The 10,939-nt window shown below is 42.0% G+C and overlaps 1 protein-coding gene across 4 annotated transcripts in view; it reads right to left on the bottom strand.

Moving 5' to 3' along the window:
* Positions 1-281: 281 nt before the first annotated feature.
* PIAS1 (protein inhibitor of activated STAT 1) overlaps positions 282-10,939 on the bottom strand; it is a 43,383-nt gene continuing 32,725 nt past the window's right edge. For all 4 annotated transcript variants that reach the window (XM_042472406.1, XM_042472405.1, XM_042472409.1 and 1 more), the window contains exons 8-14: positions 9,848-9,921; positions 9,156-9,316; positions 8,831-8,961; positions 8,460-8,634; positions 7,941-8,083; positions 6,833-6,870; positions 282-5,126 (exon numbers count right to left, since the gene is read on the bottom strand). In XM_042472406.1, coding sequence (XP_042328340.1) covers positions 4,830-5,126; positions 6,833-6,870; positions 7,941-8,083; positions 8,460-8,634; positions 8,831-8,961; positions 9,156-9,316; positions 9,848-9,921 — 1,019 coding nt within the window. In that variant the 3' untranslated portion in view covers positions 282-4,829. The remainder of the gene's footprint in view (positions 5,127-6,832; positions 6,871-7,940; positions 8,084-8,459; positions 8,635-8,830; positions 8,962-9,155; positions 9,317-9,847; positions 9,922-10,939) is intronic.

Genomic DNA, 10,939 nt, shown 5'->3' with positions numbered 1-10,939 from the left:
GCTTTCCATGGGACCCTCAGCACTCTCCTCCAGCAGCATTGATTTCCCTCTTATCTGTTTCCCTCTCTGTCCAGCTCTCGCATCTGTACAAGGCAATGGAGAATGCAATGGCTTATATGATTCTATTTAAATACTGTATTTAAATACATTGGGTTACCTTTCTGGAATTAGAGAAGCAGTTAGGAGCTATTGCCGCAAGTGACAATGTTGTGGTTTGTATCTCTAGGGCTCTGCGACAGCTAAAAGAGATTGAGACACTTTGGCAATGCTTAGCCAGAAAAGACAATGTAATAATGCTTTTTATTATTATTACATCTAAAGATGTTTTACATAAACAGGTAACATTCAAGAGGGTAAACCAGTTTTGTTTTTTCTTTCTTTCCAATGCATGTAATAAATATTTTCACTTGGTACTTTTATACAAACTGACATTGGTCTACTATACATTTCTTTTTTCGTTTTTAAAAGCCACTTTTCAAAACTCGTTTGGCATGCTGTATGGAAAACTAAGAGAAGGTTTTTAAGGCAATGAATCACAGATCTGAGTTTATGGAATAACTTCTTTAGTTTTGTCCTTTTAAAATATTTACATATTATTATTATTATTATTCTTTTTCCCTTTTGTTAATTAGAACAATTAACAGCAGCACATGCTGGGATCCCTGGCAGTTCTCTCTCCCTCATTAGAAACCTAAGCTTTCGTTGGAAGGAAAACAACAGAACAATTCTTCCAAAAATAATGTATTGCGGGGGGGAAAGGAAGAAAGAAAACATCGAAATGCTCATTGTAAAAGGTTAACTGCACAAAGAGAAAACTGCTGTCTAGTTCAATGGAAGAAGCTAGAACAGCAATGGCATCTTCCAAAGTGTTAATGGTGTCTTTTGCCACAGTAAAGAAGAAGAAGGAGAAATCTAGGAATGCTCTTATGAAAATACTGAAAGGGTTCAAAACCAGCAACCAGTTTTAAGTTTTAGCAAGGTTTAATTTTGGTTTTGAGTTTAGTCTTTACAAAAAAAAAAAGTATGCAAGCAATAATGCCCACGGAAGTTGTATCTTGCATCTGCGCACACAAGTGCGTGCAAACACACACACACACAGAACAAAGAAGACAAACATACAAACAGTACTCCAAAACACTGCTCTTTGGGGGAGAATAAAGACAGGGGGGGAAAGGTTATGGAATAGGTAATGTAAATAGCTTAATATAAATAAATTTACCGGAATAGGGTCCAAGCACTGTGCTTAATGCTCTGCAAGGCTCAAGAACCAGGTTGCGCCTGACAAAACAGTGGCCAAAATAGCCAAAATGGAGCCTTTGGCCAAGTAAGGTGAAGGTCTACAACCAGATGCAACAAACAACCATGCGCAACTGGACCTATGCACACTTCCTGACCAAGAAATACCTTCAGGAGAGAAGATCCTGGGGTTAAACGCACAGTTTCCCAAAAACCACAAGTCAAGGGATGCCTAGGAATCGCCCCAAACTGAGAAGATGCCTATTTCTCCTCTATGATGGAGGTGGCACACGAACAAGGCTTAAACTGCCGTAAGATTTCAGAACCTTCACACCAACCTCTTCATTTTTGGCACGGCCAATCCTGCTTGGCATTATGTCAATGTCTAAACTATCACCACCGTTAATGTGAATGTTAGGTCTCCCCAAGATGTTGATAAGTGATATTTACTTTGTGGGAACAAACTCCCCCTCCGTTAAAAAGCCCAAGAACTGAAAAGAGGTGCCTTTAATTCCACCATTCTTTGAAAGTCCTTCATCAGAGAAAGAGAGAGGATGAGAAAGAAGAAGCACCCAGAGACTAAGAATGAGGATGGACGCAATCCCTCTCGCCCTTCCTACCTGAAATGCCTTAGTCCAATGGACAGTTATTCCCAGTCTGGTGGGGCCTCTTATCTCCTTTTATCCCAAAACAGCTATTTCATTTCTGGACTTAAGGAAAAATAAAAGACAGCATCATTTGCCAACAGCATTGCATGGTGGCTTTCAAAGAAGTAAACCGTGTTAATACCTTGGAGCAAGGAAAAGGGAATAAAGGGGGGGGGGAGATGTGTCAGTAGCTGAGGCCTCACTATCACTTGGTATGGCATTATATCCAAGAAATCTCATGGAAAAATGAAAACCAGTTCTTCTCAAAGGGGCTGCCACATTTCCTCCACATCCACTTCCCTTTCCTTCTTTTTATACAGCGTTGTATAGACATCCCTAGTCACTTGTTGGAAAGTTGGTTGGAAATAATTCCGAATTGCCTGGTAAACATGCAGATCGCACAACTGTATGAAGGACGAAAGGTGCAGTTGTTGGGCTGAAAGTGCGCACAACAGCAATAGCCCAAAGCAGGGTCCATGCTACAATTCCAGGATATTAAATGGGACTTAAGACACACTGGAGCTGTCTCTATTTATGGAGTGTGTCCTATTCTGCAGATACAGGAAATACAGCGTTCAGCACATCAGGAAGGTGCCTAGACTAGACTGCGAGTAACAAACCTAACGAAAGCAATGCCCTTAAACTGGGCAGAAACAGCAAATAATACAAGGCCACAAGGCTATTCACTAGAAGAGGGACTGTTTGGATTCCTGGCTTTGGACAATCTAGTCTTCCATTTGCTTTTCAGTGTTTAGAACCGTCCTCTTGGAACCAAAACAATCAAACGTATTTCCAACTTAGTTATACTTTTTGAGCCAGTTTCATTCTGCTTAAAAAGACGCTTTCCAAGGTGGACTGAACTGAAAAGCATTCCTGTTTTCTGTTAGTTTATTGAGATTGTACTGACATTTAATAAATTATAAACCGGGTGAATGAAACGTTATCAGCCAGACATTAATGGAATAGACATGCATGGGACAGACTGACTGACAGACAGAAAGACACACACACACACACCTATAAATACATATATACACATACATATACATATGAACAAACAATTTCAAAAATTCAAGTCAGCTTTTAAATGGCGAAGGGGGACACGTTGTCAGAAAACTCACTGGAACATTTATGTGGCTTCACAATTGGGGAGCTTTTTGCCTTTTACTGATGTAAGGTTTGGATGAAAGACACCTTTCAAAACAAAGGCAGGGCACACTAAACATCTGGAGACACAGTTGAAACCATTTGCTACCAGTTTGTGATCAAATGAAGCAAAATGCTTGCCTGGTTTCAACTCTCCTCCTTCCTTCCTTCCTTCCTTCCTTCCTTCCTTCCTTCCTTCCTTCTAATCTGTTCTCGGTTCTTTTGTAAATGTAGAAGTTAACAGCTAGATAGAAAACTCTTATCATTCCAGAGAGCAAATACACAACGCACTGATCCTTTTGGAATACATGAAAATTTCTACCCAACCTCCCCTTCCTTCCCCTACTTATGTTCAAAAGACCCTCCTTTCCTTCTGTTTTCATGCTTTGTGGTTTAGTAAGACGGGAACTGTCCAAATAACCAGCCATGTTTTTGAAAAGACACCATTCTAGCTAGTTTCAAGCATGTTTCAATTGCTAAACAATGATTAAGGGCTGCTTCAGAAACTCTGGGCAGCCTCTGGTCAGGAGAGAAGACCGTGGCAAAGTCATTAAATAACCATTAATGCCCTCAAGAGTAGCAGGGAGGATGCCTACATTCACTTGCAATTGAAGTAGGAACGGGAAGTATTTTTGGAATTGTAATTTAGTAAGAGAATTGTGTAGCGTTGGGCCGCTGGTGTTTGCTCAAAAGTCAATCCAGTAGAATTTACTTCCAAGCGAAGATACACAGGAGATGCCCTAAGGGCTCAAATACACTTGCAGAACATAACACAATGCGCTTCTGTCATTGCCTGTTGCAAAACATACTGATTTCAAATCACATTTTTCCCCCTTTCGGTTTTGATCGGCTTGTTCAGATTAACACAGCGCACAGGAAGAGTGTGACCAACCACAGAAAAATCTAAGGGAGGAAAGCCTTTAGTTAGTTAAAGATGTTCTTAAGTTTTAAATGTGATGCCATCGCAATAAAGGGAGTCTTCACTGGCAGCTGGACAAAGGTCTCTTTGTCTCCTGGAAAAAGAGGAGAGGCATCCCAAATGGCAAGGCTCCGAAACGCAGAGAAATTGGTGGGGTTTGTTTACGAGGGGAATGGACACTTGCTAGGAAAACAGTAGGACTGGGTCTGAAGAAATGGACGTTTCTGGGGCTGATCTGAGAATCAGTCCCAGAAAGAATGGCTGGGAATGCGTTCCAAGATGCCACCTCCAGTCGGCACACAGAGAATGCTGTGGAGTTGATGCAAACTGGAAAATATAATTTCACCTAAAATAAAAGTGGGAACGCCTAGTGCATTGACACAAGACTCATTTCTTTCCATGTGGGGAAACCGTGCCCATAGACTGTGCCCAAAAGGGAGACGCAGTTCCCCTCCAGAATTAGACTTCCCCTCCATCACTTTCAAAATGTCAAACACTCATTTTGTTTTCCATTAGTATCACTGTGAAGAAACAAAAAGTTATGCAGTTAAGAGTCAAAAGCATTTTTTAAAAACAAACAAACACTCCAGGACCAAAAAAAGGAGCCGTAAAATCTTCTGTATCCAACAAACTCGGGAGGTTTCGGTCATATTTTTTTTTGTTTTACCAGTCAAACCATCTTCTGTTTATATACAAAAGTACAACTGAAAATATAGTTTTGTTCTCTGTACATGTCTTAATATTTTTCCCCTACAAAAAGGAAAAAAAAAGCTTGTCTGCGCATCTAAATCGAAATAAGATAAAAGGAAAACAAAAAACCACACACACCCAAAGGCCCAGATCTCTCCTCCGGCGCAAGTCCAGCCACATTGGAGCGGAACTCAGTCCAAGGAAATAATGTCCGGGATCACGCCAAAGAGCGACGCCGGGTCCGTGCCGCTCCGGCTGGCCACTGGGTGGCTGTGGTTCTCCCGAAGGCTGTTGGAGGAGACCAGGCTGCTGTTGCTGCCGCTGTTGCTGCCATTGGTGGTCGGGAGAGGCGTGCTGCCGCCAGCGTTCAACTGGTCCAGGAACATCTGGGAAGAAGCGTACGGGAAAAACCGGGAGTGCAAGAGGTCCTGATCGTCCGAAGCGGACACCGCCGCAGCCGCTGCCGCCAGCAGGGAAGTGCTGTAATGCTGGGAGGGAAGAAATACATAACCGTGAGACACGGGAGAACCGCAACGGCAAGCGGTGCCAAGGCAAACACCAGTTTAAACACAGGTCCAAACCAGAAGGGAACTAGACATGACTCTTGGCAGTTTGGTTACAACATCAATCCATTGCTCATATGTGTGTATCCTTTGTTCCTTTACCCCAAAGGAGGATTCAAGGAAGCTTACATTTGGATTTTAAAATGTGTCTTGTTGGAATTTTAATGTATATTTTTACTGTTTTAAGGTGGGAGGGATTAGGGTTGATGTAATGTTTTTATTACTTCACTGTAATTTCTATTTTGTTGTAATCCCACCTCAATCCGTAGGGAGAGGCGGGAAATATAAATAAATCGTTGTTGTTGTTATTATTATTATTACAGAATAAAGAAAGATACAGGCAAAAACCACCTACAGTAGAAAGATACAAAAAGGGAAGATTAAAATACAGCGGGCCCTCAGTATCTGCTGGGGTTTGGTTCCAAGAACCCCATGGATGTCAAAACCCATGGATGCTCAAGTTGCATTAAATATAATAGTGTCATAAAATGGTGTCCCTATATAAAATGGCAAAAGTAAGGGTTGCTTTTGGGAATTTTGAATATTTTAAAATTGTGGTTGCTTGAATCCGTGGATAAAAAATCCATGGGTTCAGAGGGCTGACTGTAATAGTAAACTGTCAAAGGGAAGGAAGCTCCCCTGGATGCAGAGAAAGGGACTCACTAGACTGCCACAACACACAGTTTACAGCGTAATGGTACTTTGAAGCATCTGCACCGCCAAAGGAGGTCAAATGGCATATCTGTAGGTTGACACTGCCCAGATACTGAAATCAATACCAATAAAAAATCAATTTTCTGCTGTCATAGACTGGGAAAAGAGTTGAGACTCCACCTGAACATTAGGAGGAACTTCCTGACAGTAAGGGCTGTTCGACAGTGGAATGCACTCCTTCCTCGGAGGGTGATAGAGTCTCCTTCCTTGGAGGTCTTTAAACAGAGGCTGGATGGCTATCTGTCAGGGATGCTTTGATTTGGATTTCCTGCATGGCAGAATGGGGTTGGACTGGATCAGGGCCCTAGTGGTCTCTTCCAACTCTACGATTCTATGACTCCCATTTTCACTGAGGGAATCAAAGAGCAGAAGAGTTGGATTTAACTGGCAAAATAACTCCATCCACACTCCTTCGTTATTTTCTCTACAAACAAAACTCTTTGAGACAATATTTTGTTATGGAGTCTGTGCTGCGTACCATTTCACTGATGGAGGTCAATGCAAGAATAATGTATTCGACCACAGATATTATCCCACCCTAAAGGCAATCAGGCATAATCATGTTTATTGATTTCAGAACCTCTGACATTTTGATAAGAGCTGTTCTTCTAGATCAGACCCAAGGCCGCTCTGGCTCAGAATTCTCTTTGCAAACTATTTAATGAGATGCTTATTAAGGGAGGAACCCATCAACAGGACAGGAGCATAGCTGCCTATATGCACCACTCCTCAGCATACAATACAGAGGCAGACTGCCCCTTCCCACATAATAATGGCAATGGCATGTAGCCATCTTGTCAAGCAGCCACTGATCGCTTCATCCTCCTCTGAAAATTCAGTTCAATTCAATGTGAAGTAATGCATTAACACCACACTCTTCATATTGTATGTCTTACAGTGTCCCATCGAAAGCTTACCTGATTGTCTCCTGGTAAGAAAGAAAAGAAGTCCAATCCTGCAAAAAACAGAATGAAAAGATGTGATTTGATGAAAGGAAACTCTCACAAACAACAAGTGATTTTATTCCAAGAACAGCACAAATAATGGTGTCACTTAAGAGTTTGACAAATCATACCGTTTTCACATATGGCAGCCCAGTGACAGGGAGCATTGCCACATTTTGGGGGGGGGGGGTTATGAATTTAGCAATTTATTTTGGGTTCCACGGGGAGTTGGGTATAAATGGTCTAAATTCTACTGTAAGTCCAACTAGGACTAAACCCAGCAAATCAAAGGGACTTGCTGAAGTGTTGCCTTGGCATTCAGTGGGGTCTATTCTAGCTGTCTGTTCAAACCAAAGGGATTCGGGTCATAGGCTGCAGCTCCACATAATTACAGCCACAATGCCTTAAGAGTCCCTTCTTCCAGGCAGGAAAAAGCTTATTCTGACTGACAAATGCCCGACTAGGAAGAGATCGGGTAAGTCTTTTTCTTATTCTTCCCCATCAGACTGTAGCCTGAGGTGCTTTTCTCCAAACCCAACCAATTAAACCCTGAACAAAATACAGGTGCTCCCGTCTTAGTCTAAGGATGAGAGCACTGTCCAAAACTGGAAATTGCCAAAATGCAAAACCTTATTTTTAGTGTTATTTGTAAGTATGAATTGGGTGAAAAAGCACTGTGTGGTCACAGAAGGTCATGGAAACATGACAAAATAGGTCAAAAGAACAGATCATGGGTCAAATGTATGCATTCTGGTTATAACTGAAACAGGTCAAGAGCAGATATCAAAAACCAGACTGTTGAAAAGTGGAAGACACCTGTAAGTCAGGGAAAAGAATTACTTGGTTTGGCTCAAGGTCTTTCTATGAGAAAGGACAATTTTATAGTGACTGAGCTATTGCACAGAGAAAGTCCTGGGCTCAGTCCCCTCCACCTCCAAATGAAAAGGACAGCAATAACCAAGCTGAGAGAACAGGCCTCTTCCATCAGGATAGATGGTCCAGAGCTAATGGATGATGGGTCAAAGTCAGTGCGGTTCTAACTCCTTCTTTGCTATGCGCTCAATCCGCGTGAGAAGCCCACCTTGGAGGTCATAAGGCATGGGCGTCATGTGAAATGGGTGCCTGTAGTCTTGCATAAGCGACGTGTTGATGTAGTTCGTGTCAACCGCAGGAAGGCTTGGGGTTCTTGAAACAGGGGAGACTTGGTGAGGCAGACTTACAATGCTGTGAAGAAGCAGAAGCAGATGTCTGAATCCGTACACCCTCCAGAAGGATTCAGAACAAAACTGTTTAGCATTAGCGGCCTTCCCAAAAAAGACATTTCCATCACTTCACAACTCTTGGCAAGTGTCTGCACACAATATTATTTTTAAGTACAAGGAAAACCCCCACTCTTCTCTTTCCCCACTTTTGTCGCAACAGTATCACCTCCCTTTCCAAAGAAAGAGTCAAAAAACAACCACAGGAACTATCTATTCATTAAAACACTACAGTATCTATGCTTTGTGCAACTGTGAACTTCATGAGCACATCCCAGATGCACCTTCAGACTGCAGCATGTCTATGACCAACAGACATGGCCACTATTTGGCTTCCTCACCTCTTATTGTTGGTGGGCGATGCAGGTGACAGGGATGGGCAGCTCCTCTTGACAGATGGTTCTTCCTCCTCTTCATCCGATGAGCTGTCAATGGTTAAGTCAATCACCTCAACCTTCTTATTTTTGTGTGACTGATGAGACGATACCTGATGATCCACAGAAGAACTTAAACAGCCTAGAAAGATACCAGTCAAATGCTGAAGTCCCAGTTTCGAAGCACAGCAAGTATTAAACCAAAGGCAAACGTCACAAGATGCACAATTATGAACCCCACACTTTTTGAAAGATCAAAATTATCAGGCAGAAAAAAGGGAGATGAGAAAGTTGGAAAGCAGGAAAAACAGAGTTTAGGATGCCAGCTTGAAACCCACCTTCTGCTCCATTGAAAGATGCAGTAACCTCTTGTGCCTCCTTTTTTGATCTCATAGGAGCCCATGACCCATCTTCCTTAAACTGAATTTCATCGCAATCCGTGCAATACTTCAAGATTTCCATAAAGAGCCTATGAAAAAGAACCATTTCAGAAATCACATAGGATCACAGAATCCTGAGCAGGCAACACCCCACATGAGAGAGAGAGGGATGCCCCAAAACAGCCCCAGCCATTTCAGAGCGCTACAAAAAGAGCAAAGACCATTTTGAGATGAGTACCTGCCTCATCCTCAAGCTCCTATTTGGTTTCCAAAGGTTACTCACCCATCAATGATGAGGTGTTCGTAGGGGGCTTTCTTGTCACAGACGGGGCAAACCCAAGTGGGTTTCTTCTCATTCATCTGAATATACAAAGTGGCATCAAAGCACTGCAGGTGAGAACAGGTCAGTGACCTGCAGGGTATCGCCAGCCGCATCTTACCAAGCTTGCCAAGGAAAATAACAAAAACAAAAGTCAGTGAAAGCATTTATGGCAGCAGAAATGCAGAAAGAACTGTGTCTCACACAAGATGCTCAACTTATAAACAGGCCTTATCTAAAGCATGGCAACTCTACCTCTAGATTTATTTATTAATGCCATTTGTAAACCACACTCTGACCAAACTTCTCTGGGTGGGGAGTACATCCTATTAAAAAAATAAAATGCAATAATAATACAATAAAACAGGAGTAGCACCAATATAGAACTGGCAGCTGAGAATAAAATGTGCCATGATATAAGTGTAGCGTATAAATCCCATAAACTGAACAAGCTCCACAGAAACCTCTTTGTGCCAAGGTGTTTTATAAATTTCATTTGGGGTGTAAATACTTCTTCTTTGATGGTCAGCTTAAGGACTAAGGAGCTGTTTATACCCAAGTATGGAGACTAAAGGGTGTTTCTACTGCTACAATCAATATTCCCACCCTCACCCCACTTTTGCACAGAAATTACATTTTATGGAAGTTACACTTACTGGACACAGAAGAGAAACTCGTAAACTGGTTGTGGCTATTTCGCTGTCAGGATCTGCTGTTAGTTTCTCTTTGACTGTCAAGGAAAGAAGAAGAAACAAACAAACAAACCAGAATTACTATTAAAAGATATATTACAGACAAAGGGAGATTGGAGGGGGAAAGCTAGCGAGAAGAACATTAGAGGAACTGTAACAGAAGAATGAACCATAAAATAGCCAGAATATACAAGTGACCATGGGGCAAGGCAGACAGAAAACGTTCCCAATGGCGCAATGTAAAAGGTAGTAGAAGTGCAGTAGAAGTGCATAACAGACGGCGGAGGCCATTTCAAGGATGTGAATGGAACATGCATAAATCAAGCCGATGCTCTCATGCCCTTGCTCTCAAGCTAAAGCAGTCCTTGAAAGGGCTGACAGCTTCAATTCAGGTGCCTTCCCATTCTAAGGTGGGTTCATACTCAGAGGACAGTTGGAGTCTACAGAAACTGGGAACCTTGACTATGATGCCGTTACCTGAGTGCAGAAAACATGCCTGTGCAGCCCTTAGTTTTAGCCCCCTTGAAGATTTCAAGGTCTTGGCATCAAAAAGTCCTACATGGCTTGGGCCCGAGTTATAGTACTTGTGGGAACGCCTCTCCCTACACAATCTGCCCGCACACTTAGAATAACTGGGAAGAATGTGTTAGAACATCAATCAACCAGGCTCACATCGACTTCCCAGAGAGCCTTCACAGTAGCTGCTCTGAAAATGTGGAACAGTCTCCCAGAAGAGATCAGTCCCACTACCTCCTTGGAGCCGTTTAAGAAGGCACTTAAGACGGATCTCTTCCGGCAAGCTTACCCACCGGACCTTGTGTAAGAAACACCTCCAGACCATTGTATGAATCTACTGCATTTCTACTTGATGATGAGTTAGTTTTAAGATTAATTGTATTATTTTTATTGATGTATATTTTATACATATTTTATTATTGACATATGGGTTTTAACGGACTGTAATCCCGCCTCAATCCATCTGGGAGAGGCGGGGAAATAAATAAAAATTATTATTATTATTATTATTATTATTATTATTATTATTATTATTATTAT

This window comes from Sceloporus undulatus, chromosome 6, assembly GCF_019175285.1.
Source record: "Sceloporus undulatus isolate JIND9_A2432 ecotype Alabama chromosome 6, SceUnd_v1.1, whole genome shotgun sequence".
NCBI lineage: Eukaryota > Metazoa > Chordata > Lepidosauria > Squamata > Phrynosomatidae > Sceloporus > Sceloporus undulatus.
Note: the sequence above shows the minus strand (reverse complement) of the source record. Positions and strands in the feature narration are given on the sequence as shown.